Source organism: Guillardia theta, assembly GCF_000315625.1.
Source record: "Guillardia theta CCMP2712 unplaced genomic scaffold GUITHscaffold_22, whole genome shotgun sequence".
NCBI lineage: Eukaryota > Cryptophyceae > Pyrenomonadales > Geminigeraceae > Guillardia > Guillardia theta.
In genome coordinates this window covers 71,704-85,443 of record NW_005434652.1, presented here as the reverse complement: position 1 = coordinate 85,443, position 13,740 = coordinate 71,704, and the positions used below count along the sequence as shown (strand labels likewise).

At 48.6% G+C, this 13,740-nt stretch overlaps 4 protein-coding genes across 4 annotated transcripts; 2 read left to right on the top strand and 2 right to left on the bottom strand.

The window, feature by feature from the left end:
- Positions 1-1,237: 1,237 nt before the first annotated feature.
- Positions 1,238-4,936, bottom strand: GUITHDRAFT_105830 (hypothetical protein; the record flags this gene model as incomplete). Its single annotated transcript, XM_005835146.1, has 24 exons — positions 1,238-1,286; positions 1,331-1,396; positions 1,487-1,547; positions 1,705-1,798; positions 1,917-1,997; positions 2,111-2,157; positions 2,207-2,255; positions 2,305-2,373; positions 2,492-2,637; positions 2,687-2,730; positions 2,848-2,897; positions 3,137-3,228; positions 3,277-3,334; positions 3,721-3,747; positions 3,795-3,864; positions 3,915-3,976; positions 4,033-4,071; positions 4,158-4,224; positions 4,278-4,337; positions 4,389-4,504; positions 4,586-4,622; positions 4,681-4,724; positions 4,772-4,822; positions 4,859-4,936. The coding sequence occupies 24 exons, from the start codon at positions 4,934-4,936 to the stop codon at positions 1,238-1,240; spliced, it is 1,557 nt and encodes a 518-aa protein (XP_005835203.1).
- Positions 4,937-6,518: 1,582 nt separating this feature from the next.
- GUITHDRAFT_105829 (hypothetical protein) lies at positions 6,519-7,109 on the top strand (the record flags this gene model as incomplete). Its single annotated transcript, XM_005835145.1, has 1 exon — positions 6,519-7,109. One exon carries the CDS (start codon positions 6,519-6,521, stop codon positions 7,107-7,109), a length of 591 nt encoding a protein of 196 aa, XP_005835202.1.
- A 1,621-nt stretch (positions 7,110-8,730) lies between these two features.
- GUITHDRAFT_105828 (hypothetical protein) lies at positions 8,731-10,671 on the bottom strand (the record flags this gene model as incomplete). The annotated part of the gene is made up of 6 exons (XM_005835144.1): positions 8,731-8,781; positions 8,838-8,909; positions 8,963-9,051; positions 9,104-9,161; positions 9,259-9,274; positions 9,332-10,671. 6 exons carry the CDS (start codon positions 10,669-10,671, stop codon positions 8,731-8,733), a joined length of 1,626 nt encoding a protein of 541 aa, XP_005835201.1.
- Positions 10,672-12,724: 2,053 nt separating this feature from the next.
- Positions 12,725-13,315, top strand: GUITHDRAFT_105827 (hypothetical protein; the record flags this gene model as incomplete). Its single annotated transcript, XM_005835143.1, has 1 exon — positions 12,725-13,315. The coding sequence occupies one exon, from the start codon at positions 12,725-12,727 to the stop codon at positions 13,313-13,315; it is 591 nt and encodes a 196-aa protein (XP_005835200.1).
- Positions 13,316-13,740: the final 425 nt, after the last annotated feature.

Below are 13,740 nucleotides of genomic sequence, written 5' to 3'. Positions count from 1 at the left end.
CAGGAATGTGTGTGCTAGCTGTGGAGATGCGAGTAGAGGAGAGGAGAGGAGAGGAGAGGAGAGGAGAGGAGAGGAGAGGAGAGGAGAGGAGAGGAGAGGAGAGGAGAGGAGAGGAGAGGAGAGGAGAGGAGAGGAGAGGAGAGGAGAGGAGAGGAGAGGAGAGGAGAGGAGAGGAGTGAAGCGGGAGAAAACCTTGATAGACAGGCCAAGCAACTGTGGATATCTCAACAACATCCTTCCGACATCTCCGTATGAAGCATTCAGCTAGAATGATCTCAGAACCGTTCATCTCATCACAATTTTTGAATGTTTTTACCCTCTGTGTGTAGAAGTCAACTTTCGGACGAAGGTTGATGGAGATGTTGAAGCCGAAGAGAGAGGGGTTGCTCGAAAGAATTGCGACAGCCTGGTTGAATGTTACGAGAGAAGAGGAGGAGGAAAAAGAGAAGGGAGGAGAAAATGGGAGGAAGGAGGGAGGAGGGAGGAGGGAGGAGGGAGGAGGGAGGAGGGAGGAGGGGAGGGAGGGAGGAGGAGGAGAGGAGGGAGGAGGAGGGAGGAGGAGAGAGAAGGAAGGACGAGACGGAGGATGAGAAGGAAGTGCAGAAACAGGAGATGAAATGAGGATTTCAACAAGATTACTTCGTCTTGACTCAAGAAAAGTTCATCCATCAGGAAATAAAGCATCGGGATCAACTTTTCCTCCAGACTTGACATGAGAACCTAGAAAGATGGTGGTGAAACAAGATCAAAACAGAATTTCAAAGTAATCAGAAAGCATTTAGGAAGACAAAAGACTTTCAAGGAAGCGAAACACGATGATGAAAGTGTCCATATCCCAAAGAGTTTGTTATGATGAGATGTAACGAACATGACACGCAAAGCAAGAGCAATCATCAAGAATCAGGATCAGCAGCACCTGAGGCTGTTTGACGACAAGATTTCTGATGCTCCGTTCAGAGAAGCCGAATTGAGATCTCAACCACTCAATCTTTCGATCGATGTTCTTGATGATGCTGAACGCCATTTCATATCAAAATCTCCACCTCCTCCGTTGCTCCTCCTGCCCCTGCCCCTGCCCCTCCTTCTCTGACGCCTCATTTCTGCTTGTACCTCCCTTACCCTGAGCTCCTTGTCGTCAGCTCCTTTTCTACACTGCATCATCATTCTAAACTATTGCTCGCTCTTCCTCCTGCTGCTCCTGTCGCCTCCTCCTCCTCCTCCTGCTTCTCCATTATCTTCACCTAGCGCACAGGATGGAAGGATTCTTCTGCATGACCTCGCAGAATCTGAGCAAGACGTCAAACGATGCTGATACAGCTCCTCTACTCACTCTTGTCTTGTCAAGAAGCCTTCTCGCACGAAGAAGTTAAAGTTGGGGATGATAGTCTCTTCGATACTGCAGCTCCTGTCAAACGAAAGGAAGGAGGAAGAGGGAGGAGGGAGAGGGAGTAGGAGGGGGAAACCAAGAAGATTGAGATGTCCTTACCTGAGGTAGAGGAGGGAGGGAGCGCGACAGAGAACGTTTGCGAGCCGCGGAGGAGAGATGCCTGAAGAAGTTGAGAGGGAGCGAGCAAGGAGCAAGAGGAGGAGCAAGAATGAGACCAAGGAGGATGGCAGAGAAAGATGTCGAAGGTGAGGAGGAGGAGAAGATGGGCAAGACGAAGGACACGCAAGAGGAGGAGGAGGAGGGGGAAGGACGATCACCGATGGAGTAAAGGAGACAGTGAGTATGAGGCCGCAGGACGCGATCGGGTGAGAGCGAAAGAATCTGAGGAGCTCGCTTGACGAGTCTGTGAATCTAGACGACGCATCAGATAAGGAGGAGGAGGCAGAGGGAGGAAGAGGAGGGGAAGGAGAAGGAGCAGGGAGGGGAGAAGCAAGGAGGAGGAGGTAGGGGAGTGAAAAGCTTCAAGGACCTGTGAGTCTGAGAGGTTCAATTCATCGCGCAGGAAGAGGAGGGAAGGCTTTATACTTCTTGTAATGTTGGAGCCCATGATCTGAGAGAGCAAGTGAGGAAACAAAGTTTCAATACAGAGGCAGGCAGGACGGAGGAAAGCGAATAAGAGCTTGTTGGAAAGAGAAGCTTCGAAGAGAACTGGTAAATGGAAACCTGAGGTGCTCTTTCGAATACTCTGACGATTTCTTGGTCTTGAAATCCTGCAATGAAACATGTTAACTCTGCAAACAGTCTTTCTTTGTTGATGACCGTAGCACGACAGGAGCTTGTCAATCTCCACAACATTGTCGGAGAGATTCTAGAGAACATGTCAAACTTGTTGCAACTCTCGAAACAAGTTGAGTTACGATGGTTGTGAGAATGTTGGGATTCTTCTTCAGCAACCGCAGCACATCGTTCTCTCCAAATCCCAATGCCTGTTCGGAGGGTATCAAGGCATACTTCAACACGAGTAGCAAGAGTAAGAGTAGAAGCAGGACGAACAGGAGCAGCAAGGAGGAAGAGGAGGAGGAGGAGGAGGAGGAGGAGGAGGACCTTTAGCCTCTCCATATTGTTTCTTGCGATCTCTCTGGAGCCGAACAACAAGATTCGTGGTGAAATCTTCAACAACTGCAGCAGGGCATCAAAACCCAGCAGACACTTAGCAGGTCGCACATTCAACGCAGACTTGTGAGGGATTCCTGTGTAGCAAACAAGATCAGGAGCCAAGCAGATCTTCTGACGTGCAACCTGCGTCGACGAGCCCATTGTATGTCGACCAAAGACGATAGCGACTGAGGAGAACACAGAAGATCAGAAGTCGTGACATACTGGCTAAATCTTCCTCTCTTCCTCCTCCCTCTTCGTTTCCTCCTCCTCGCCTGCTCCTTTTCCTTCTCATTCTTGCTCACCTTCTTGAAAGAAGGTATGGTTCCTTCTTCAACATCGCAACGCATTCTTTCTTTGAGTTCACAAGTAAATCACCAGAGCAAGAAAATCAATAAGAAGAACGGTGAAGAGGGGGAAAGGGGGGCGGGGGCGGGGGGCGGGGGGGGAAGAGAGAGAGAGAGAGGAGGAGGAGGAGGAGCAGCAGCAGCAGCTGCTGCTGCTGTAGCAGCAGCAGGCAGAGGAGGAGGGATTGTTGGAGGGGTAGGGCGGGTTGGAGGCGGGGGTGGAGAGTAGAACAGAGCAAGTGATTACCTTGGTGAAACCGATCTCCTCAGTCATCAACTCAATCTTATTCTGTATCGTCTCAATCTTCATGCACAAAATCCAGGGACATTTCTCAATCACTGCAAGCTGACCGTCAAAACGCTTTCGTGTTGGCAAGAATCTCCTACTCCTTGCAAAGTCACTCCTTGCAATCTTGAGGTTGTTGGTGAAGAATGCGGTGTTAGGCTGCAGGAGAGATGAGGTGAAGAATGGAAATGCAGAACATGTACTTCAATCTTGTTTTGAATGCTCGACGTCAAAATCATCGGGCAAGCCATCACGATTTGCTGTTGTAAAGTTCAAAACACACGTGAAGAAGTTTCTCGGCAGGAGAAGGAAGAAGCTGAAATGGGGGGAAAGACCAAGGGAACGGCGGGAGAGAATAACAGAGAAGGGAAGCAGTGTGGCAGACGAGGAGAGAAGGAGGAAGGAGGGGCGGAGGGGAGGAGGAGAAGAGGAGGACAGTAGAGAGGGTAGGTGAGGTAAGAAGAGGAGAGGAGAGGAAAGAATCGACACAAACGAAAAGAAGAGAATATGGCAAGGAAAGAGAGTGGTAAACAAGACAACAAAACCTTCAGTCGGCTTGCATCGACTCCGATCTAGCCAGCCAAAAGATCATGAACAAGATGATATCAAGATGGTTTACGTCTATCAGCAGGAAGTCCATCAACGGCATCAAATGATTGTCAATGCTGTTTGCAAAGATGCTCGGGTATCTGATCGACCACAGCTCAGCTCTCCTGTAACAACTCTCGAAGTTGCCTACCTGACAAACATTTTGCCGAGCTCAGCTTCTGAGATGCCAAAATAATTTTTGAAAATGAGAATCTGCAAATGACTCAACGCAAAGAACAAAAGGATTCCAAAGAAGAAACAGCAAGCACCTTGGGTTTTATGTTATTTTCCAAACTGTAGCTCAACAACTGCGGAAACATCTGAAAAATCCTGCTCATCTGGAAGGATTGATATCATTGGATTGAATCCAAACAATCTGCCATGATATATTTACATCTTTGATCGAAACATTGAACGTTTCTCGGAAAAACATGATCTTTGGCCTCAGATTTTGGTTCAAACTGCAAAAAACAACACTGCATCATGCCTGGAATCAATTTGACATCCTTCAAACCTCAATCCAAGAATCTGAGGAAAGGCTCCGATCGTCAACCCCAAGCTCTCACCTGATATACTGAGAAGAATCGTCAAACTCAGAAAAATCATCCAAACAATATTTCATCACTTGAGTTCACTGCTGAGGAACTGAACCTTGGGGCGCAGGTTGGACGTCACGTTCAGCGACATGATCTCAGTGAAGATGTCGGCAACATGCTGAAGCTTCTCCCGAGGAACTGCAACCTGGAGGGAAGAACGTGAGAAGTGTTGCCGGAGCGTCCTGTATGAGAAGAAGGATAATTAGAAACAATTCGAGATGTCCACCTCTTCCGCTATGAACAAGAACATCTCCCTCGGCCATCTGGTGCGCAAGAGCGTGAGCAGGTTATTTCTTTGTGCTCAAGAGACGTTTCATTCACCTCTGTCCCTTGTATGTCAAGAAGTTCTTGTCAAAGTCTGGAGCCTGGGAATGCAGGTTTCAAACTCGACATGTGCTGCAGCCCTCCGAACCTTCGCCCTCCTCCTGTGTTGTGTCACAGTCCACGATGCAGGCATCCTCCCCTGCAACACAAGTTAGCATGACTAGCCAACATCGACCTCGAGCTTTCCTGCTCGGGCAGCCTGCTTGCACGAAGGATTGTAGTATGGCGCGCCTGATAACCTGTGTCGGTTCATGTCAACTTTCTATCGGGAGGCAGCAAGACTCTCGCTCAGTACACACCAGCAGGAGGAAGGAAAGCTTTTAAGCAGAGCGAATGATCTTGACTCCGATGCATGCTCGGTAGTTGGAAGTTGCAGCGACTGGAGACAGGATAAGGCGAAGTTTGGCTGCCGGTGCAAGAGGAGGGTCCGAACGCTGTCCTCCTGCAGCGGAGAAAGGAGCCGATCCAGCTTCCATGGACGTCTATCTGTACGAAGGACCCGCAGGACTCGATGAGCACGAGCAAGATCGCTACCCGCCCTCCACATCGCCCCTGCATCCCCATCGTCGATCACTCCTGCATTACTGCTGATTATAAAAGTTTGCGCAGTGGTGCAAAGCAGCTCGCCTCACTGAAATGAATAGAAATGATTAGAAGGCAGAAAAGTAATCATAGTAATTCAATCTGTAAACTTAGGATAGAAGAAACGGGGCCGCCGGGGGCTGTACGCTCAGCAAAGAGAGGGAGGGAGGGGAGAAAGGAGGGAGAGGAGGAGGAAGGGAGAGGAGGGAGGGAGAGGATGGAGGGAGAGGAGGAGGGAGGGAGATGAGGCAGGGAGGCAGGGAGAGGAGGGAGTGGATGGAACTTGAGTGAGAAGAATGCTAAGAGGGAGAGAGAGCGAGAGCGAGAGATGAGGGAGAGGGAGAGGAGAGAGGGAGTGGGGAGAGCAAGAGCAAGAGCGAGAGAGAAGTAGGAGGAGGGTGGAGAGAAACCGAGTATTTTTTATTTGCTTAAAGATAACCAAACAGCAAACACGTGGGACGGGATAGCCATTGTTGTATGCATGTTCCAGGATGGATCTCTAAATCTTCATACATGTACAAGTCTGATTGACTGGTTGCTTCATTTATGATGCTCTGTGAAACAGAAACCTCTCTGTCGTTGTGTCACTATTACATGCTTCATACTTACAACTTGTCACATTGACTCTCTCCTTTACTCCTCTTGCCTCACTTTATACTAAAGTTTCACGGCGACTACTTCGGTACATTGGATTATGTGGCAAGCTAGGTTTGTCACTGTGCAAGTTTGTTGCCATCACACATCATCAAATCTTGCATAACTAGTTTCTCAATAAATCTGCTTCGAAGCACGGATCATGCAACTTTCACTCCTGCACTGGCAGCCTGTAGAAGAAGGCTTGGTGCTCTCTCTCTCTGTCTCTCCAGCACTCGTCGAGCCGTCACTCTGAATGTGGAAGAATGGAACTTTCTGAGACGACGACGATTATATCCGGGCCTAGAGCAGCCGTAAGGACTGACAGGACTGTGAGGGGTTTCAGACAAGTTCTCGAGCAGGTAACATGTAGATGATCATCTTTGTGAAGTTTCGATCAACGCAGGATCGAAACATCGTCACCAGGAGAACAACAGGTGTTTTTTGACCAGCGAGTTCGAATTTGACCACCACTTGGGAAAAAAAATGATAAGTTGGTACCGGGAGTTTTATAATCTTTATATAATCGGAGGAGAGGAGGGGGAGGAGCGGGAAGAGGTGAGGGAGGAGAGAGAAGAGGAGGAGAGACTGTTCCCTTGTCCCTCCTTCTACCTGTCGAGATGGATCCCAGTCAAGTCAAGCAGCCTCCTCCCAAGCTCATCTACAAGGACGGCAAGCTCGTCCGAGCAAACCTCCTCTGGGAACCTAGTAGCTGGTTTTCCAAGGAAGGCAGCGGCATTGTCGTACCCATACCCGAAGAGATCTTTCAGACCGCAATGAATCGAAACGACTTGGATACTGTACTCAAAGAGCTGGAGGAGGTACGGAAGAAGCAGCCGACGTCCTGCTATCAGTTCACTACTTCCATGCTCATCTTTCCTTGCATCATCATTCCTGGCGTGTGCTGCATTCAAAGGATGCGCGTCAAGAATCGTGTGCTCAAGTATGATCGGGATCTCCGCGAGTGGCAAGAGCAGATGAACGCAAGGTACCTGAGATCCATCGGCTGCTACGTGAAGACCCAGTCCTGTGCTCGCCAGGTCGGGTCTGGAGAGCACTCTTACCGCAAGAAAGAACACTGGATCGCCATCGCTTTCACGGCAGAGGAGAGTCAAAGGCTCGCAAACGAGCCGCATGTATTTGGCCATATAGTGGATCTCACCTGTTGTGTTGGTGTGAAGGAGGAAGATATGTGTATGCATCCGTTATGAGCTTGTTTGTTCTTTGTTGACTGACGACATGCTGCTGTGCTGTGATGATGATGATGACGACGACGACGGTGTGTCGTGAGTGGGGATGTCATGCTCGATGGATTTGACACTGAGCATAGTAAAATGGCGGAAATAAGAGTGAGAGGACTGCCATGTTTTTGACATGCTGAAAGTTTAAACTTGATGGCCTACAGTATTGCATTCAGGTAAAACTCTCCAAGGCGACGGATCTGTTGAGTTTGCATGCAACCATGAGCATCCACAAGTAAAGACAACATGTCCAATAGTACAAAAAGCATGTGTGTGTCAGGTACATTGGATTATGTGGCAAGCTAGGTTTGTCACTGTGCCAGTTTTTTGCCATCACACATCATCAAATCTTGCATAACTAGTTTCTCAATAAATCTGCTTCGAAGCACGGATCATGCAACTTTCACTCCTGCACTGGCAGCCTGTAGAAGAAGGCTTGGTGCTCTCTCTCTGTGGAAGAATGGAACTTTCTGAGACGACCACTATTATGTCCTAGAGCAGCCGTAATGACTGACAGGACTGACGATTATGTCCTAGAGCAGCCGTAATGACTGACAGGACTGACGATTATGTCCTAGAGCAGCCGTAAAGACTGACAGGACTGACGATTATGTCCTAGAGCAGCCGTAAAGACTGACAGGACTGACGATTATGTCTTAGAGCAGCCGTAAAGACTGACAGGACTGTAAGGTGTTTCAGACAAGTTTTCGACAGGGCGTCGGAACACCTCCTCACCCATCACATGACCTCTGAATCCAGGCTCCCCCATCTTCCCTCCAAGTATCAAGACGACAGCTCAAATCCAAGGTTGACTTGCCTTTGAAGTCCGAATGTGCTCAAGTCGCACATGCTTTGCTCATGGGTTGACTATCCCGTCTCGGACTTGCACTGATCCGTCACAGCCTTGCACTCCAGCTTGCAGCCAATTCACTGATGGTGGTGGGAACGTTATCATCAGTGATCAATATGCAGCATCACGATGTGGCCAATGCCAAAGAAGTAACATATCTCCAATCATGATAACCCCTGAGCTTCAACCTCCATGTCAGCCACCTCATTCGCCTTGATGATCATGAATCGGTAACACCCCTTGAAGGCTCTTTCAAGAATTGCTCAAACCTGACGATATGCAATACTTTGCAATATGGTTGACACGCAACGTTTCTGTTGGAACATAACATGAATCCAGTGCATGAAAATCCATAATGCCGTACATGACAATATGCACACCACCGATCATGTTTAGCATGTCATCAAGACAGTGATTGATGCGAATATCTCCTCCATCACCATCATGGCAGATGGCAGCTCATACTCACCACGGCATCTCACAACCTCAACTCCAACAAAGCATAATCCGGCATCCCTTTACTGTCATAATTCCCACAACACCCTTGATTTGCAGTGCAGTATGATACCTGATCAACTGCATTATCTGTTGCTTTCATTCTCATCATCCTCTCACATAGAACTTGAGTGAGTGTACCATCACAACCTGCCATCGCTTATTTCCTCGTAGCGAGACTCATCATTTCCAACATTCCATTTCCACATTAGGGCTTAACACGCATGTATCAACTCAACAATGATTTCATTCAGGAACGAACTGTACATGCTCTACACTACGTGCTTTGGAAAATGTCTGCACGATATTCCACCAAGTGCTTGTAGTATGTGATGTATGAGTATTGCGAGTACCTCTTTCTCTGTGCCATCGCCGTCCATGCATCTTCTCCGTACGCCCTTTCCACCAGTGTACGGAAACCAGTTCTGTAACATTGACAGAAGTTGTGAGGCATAATTACCTCGCTTCCTTGCAGTACTCCTTGCTCTCGGCATATATCTTCCACCATGGTCATCACATAATATGCTTTGTACACATTCTTCCTCGTGTTCTCATCATTCGACACGTCTGCGGAGAAAGGAAACTTACTTAGGTGCTTTAAGGGCCGAATCCTCCTCACTTGTCCTTGCACGATGACATCTTGCCCCAAATTCCACCACATGAACATATTTCGAACTCTGCAACGCAAAGGAAATGGCCAACCCAACGGGACCATATGTCTGCCAGGCCCCCATCCTTCCCATTCGAAGTCATCCCCTCCAACTTGTACCTCACCGTTGCCATCATCCCCCTGTCCTAGTGATGAAACCAGCACCGCGTTCCTCTCCGGTGTCGCCTCCCTGCTCACTTCTGCACCCCCTCCGATTCACTCTCATTCAATCTTCCATTCGAGCCAGCATGTGACATCACGTTGCTCACCCCATGTGCCATCATACCATGGCCTGCTCCATCCAGTACCATCTGTCGCATAGCTTCCCCCACGGCGGCCTGCACCTGCTCCCGTATATGACCACCCATCTGTTGCATGACGATGCGGAAAGCATCTGTGAAGTCCATGCTTCCAGATGCAACTTGCCCCCCACTGGGACCTGGTACATCCCTCCTCCGTCCAGCAACAAAACCTAAATTCGTTCGCAGTTCGTCCCTCATTACAGTTTTGAGATCGTCAAACTTCTGGTCCAGTATTTCCTTCATTCCATTCATCTTCTCATCCATCGTCTCCTCGATTACCTTCATCTCCTCCTTGATGGCATCCCGCACTTCAACCCTCATCTCTTTCACGCCTTTCAATATTTCTGTATTGGTTGGAGTAAGATACTTGCAAGGAAGAAGCGGATACACTTTTGAAATCCTGCCGGGAAACTGCTGTAACCTGATATGAACCTCTCCCAGCCGATCTCTTCTATTTGCTTCAATCCTTCCGTTGTGAAGTGGGGGGGAAGTACAGCAAAGTCTGCTGTTCCGTTCTGCCTTCATGCTTATCCCCGTTCTGCCTTCATGAATGCGCATCACTCCTCGAGATTTCTTCTCTGTAACTACTTTCGTGTAAGACTCCATGCAACGTTCCAACACCTCGTCTATACACACTGCTGCTTCTCCTTCTGGCATGTCCCTAGCTACAAATTCCATGTGTCTACATTGGTACAGGTACTTCAACGCACCTTTGTACCCTCGTATCGTAGACACTGCTACTGTCGGTTTGTCCGCTGCACTGGTTACAAAATTCACGTCTTGAATGCCAGTGGGTCCCACTACCAATTCAACATCATTGCTGGTGGTGCCTGCTTGTTCTTCAACGTCATCATCCATCTCAACATCATCATCTTCATCTTCATATGAAGCATGCGACTGTGATGGGCCTGCTTCATCTTCGGCTTCATCATCGACTTCCACGTGATCGCCATTGATCTGCATGTTTGGGTGAGTGCCCTTCTTCATACGTTTCGCTTTTGATTGCTTGATCTTATCCCTGACCCGCTCCTTTTGCGACAAACAACCGAAGAATGCTACTAATGCATCGTATGGCAATGGCAAAACGAGGTCGTCCAAGGTTTCATTCAGAGCTGCATGATATCGTGGGTGAGACCTGAAGAAAGCTATGATAGCATGAATGCGGTATGCGTAGTTCCTCTGCGTACTGGGACTGACCACTTTTGACTGCAATTCTCGAAATGCCTGGATGTTCATATCAAGTCCCCCTGTACCAATGACCCTGCGATCCTGGAAGACATGCAACAATTCTTCGTCAGTGCGAGCACTGACCCGCCGTTTATTCGAAGGTCTACTTTGAGTCACGGTATTGTTATGGGCTCCTCGGTTGCATTGCCCACAATAGTTCATATCATCTGTGCCTTTCAGAGTACTAGCACAAAGATGATGGAAGGGTTTGTTGCAATACTGGCAAACTTTCAACTGAGCCTCAGGTTGATCTCGCATAACACATGAGGATTCATACCAGCATGTCTGCCCAGCTGGTGCCGACATTGTTTGCCAGGATGCAAATGTTCTCCCTGATATGGGTACTTACGATTGTGGTGGAATCTGTGAAATTCTGTGTCCTTGGCACTGTTCACTCTGATGATTATCATGGCGACGAGGAAAGATGCTCAGTTTTCCCCTTGTCTGATCGCTTCTGCTTCTACAATGGCCATCCAGACCCGGTAGAGTGCGACCCCATGGCATGAACTCGTATAGAAGGACCGGGTCATTGGTCACAAATTAACCCTACCCTTGTGTCGCGCCCTTTTTTTTTGCGCCCTCCCGTCTAAAATACAAATAAGTTTGCGCAGTGGTGCAAAGCAGCTCGCCTCAATGAAATGAATAGAAATGATTAGAAGGCAGAAAAGTAAAGGGAGGGAGAGGAGGGGATGGAGATGAGCCAGGGAGGGAGGGAGAGGATGGAGAGATGGAGGGAGAGGAGAGGATGGAGGGAGAAGAGAAAGAAGGGAGAAGAAGGATGGATGGAGCGAGAGGAGGGATCGATGCATGGAGAGTGAGAATGGAGGGAGGGAGAAGAGGGGAGAAAGGAGGGGGGAGGGGAGCGAGGGAGGGAGGGACGGATGGAGAAGAAGGATGGAGGGAGGGAAGGGAGGGAGATTAGGGAGGGAGGGAGCGAGAGGAGGGAGGGAGGAAAAGGATGGGTGGAGGGGTGGAGGGGAAGGAGGGAGGGAGAGGAGGGAGGGAGATGAGGGAGAGGAGGGAGTGGATGGAACTTGAGTGAGAAGAATGCTAAGAGGGAGACAGAGGAGAGAGAGGGACGAGGGAGAGAGCGAGAGCGAGAGATGAGGGAGAGGGAGAGGAGAGAGGGAGTGGGGAGAGCAAGAGCAAGAGCAAGAGCGAGAGAGAAGTAGGAGGAGGGTGGAGAGAAACCGAGTATTTTTTATTTGCTTAAAGATAACCAAACAGCAAACACGTGGGACGGGATAGCCATTATTGTATGCGTGTCCCAGGATGAATCTCTAAATCTTCATACATGTACAAGTCTGATTGACTGGTTGCTTCATTTATGATGCTCTGTGAAACAGAAACCTCTCTGTCGTTGTGTCACTATTACATGCTTCATACTTAGAACTTGTCACACTGACTCTCTCCTTTACTCATCTTGCCTCACTTTTTACTAAAGTTTCACGGTGACTACTTCGGCACATTCGATTATGTGGCATGCTAGGTTTGTCACTGTGCCAGTTTGTTGCCATCACACTTCATCAAATCTTGCATAACTAGTTTCTGGATAAATCTGCTTCGAAGCACGGATCATGCAACTTTCGCTCCTGCACTGGCAGCCTGTAGAAGAAGGCTTGGTGCTCTCTCTCTGTCTCTCTAGCACTCGTCGAGCCGTCACTCTGAATGTGGAAGAATGGAACTTTCTGAGACGACGACGATTATATCCTAGAGCAGCCGTAAAGACTGACAGGACTGACGATTATGTCCTAGAGCAGCCGTAAAGACTGACAGGACTGTAAGGTGTTTCAGACAAGTTCTCGAGCAGGTAACATGTAGATGATCATCTTTGTGAAGTTTCGATCAACGCAGGATCGAAACATCGTCACCAGGAGAACAACAGTTGTTTTTTGACCAGCGAGTTCGAATTTGACCACCACTTGGGAAAAAAAATGATAAGTTGGTACCGGGAGTTTTATAATCTTTATATAATCGGAGGAGAGGAGGAGCGGGAAGAGGTGAGGGAGGAGCGGGAAGAGGAGGAGAGACTGTTCCCTTGTCCCTCCTTCTACCTGTCGAGATGGATCCCAGTCAAGTCAAGCAGCCTCCTCCCAAGCTCATCTACAAGGACGGCAAGCTCGTCCGAGCAAACCTCCTCTGGGAACCTAGTAGCTGGTTTTCCAAGGAAGGCAGCGGCATTGTCGTACCCATACCCGAAGAGATCTTTCAGACCGCAATGAATCGAAACGACTTGGATACTGTACTCAAAGAGCTGGAGGAGGTACGGAAGAAGCAGCCGACGTCCTGCTATCAGTTCACTACTTCCATGCTCATCTTTCCTTGCATCATCATTCCTGGCGTGTGCTGCATTCAAAGGATGCGCGTCAAGAATCGTGTGCTCAAGTATGATCGGGATCTCCGCGAGTGGCAAGAGCAGATGAACGCAAGGTACCTGAGATCCATCGGCTGCTACGTGAAGACCCAGTCCTGTGCTCGCCAGGTCGGGTCTGGAGAGCACTCTTACCGCAAGAAAGAACACTGGATCGCCATCGCTTTCACGGCAGAGGAGAGTCAAAGACTCGCAAACGAGCCGCATGTATTTGGCCATATAGTGGATCTCACCTGTTGTGTTGGTGTGAAGGAGGAAGATATGTGTATGCATCCGTTATGAGCTTGTTTGTTCTTTGTTGACTGACGACATGCTGCTGTGCTGTGATGATGATGATGACGACGACGACGGTGTGTCGTGAGTGGGGATGTCATGCTCGATGGATTTGACACTGAGCATAGTAAAATGGCGGAAATAAGAGTGAGAGGACTGCCATGTTTTCGACATGCTGAAAGTTTAAACTTGATGGCCTACAGTATTGCATTCAGGTAAAACTCTCCAAGGCGACGGATCTGTTGAGTTTGCATGTAACCATGAGCATCCACAAGTAAAGACAACATGTCCAATAGTGCAAAAAGCATGTGTGTGTCAGGTACATTGGATTATGTGGCAAGCTAGGTTTGTCACTGTGCAAGTTTGTTGCCATCACACATCATCAAATCTTGCATAACTAGTTTCTCAATAAATCTGCTTCGAAGCACGGATCA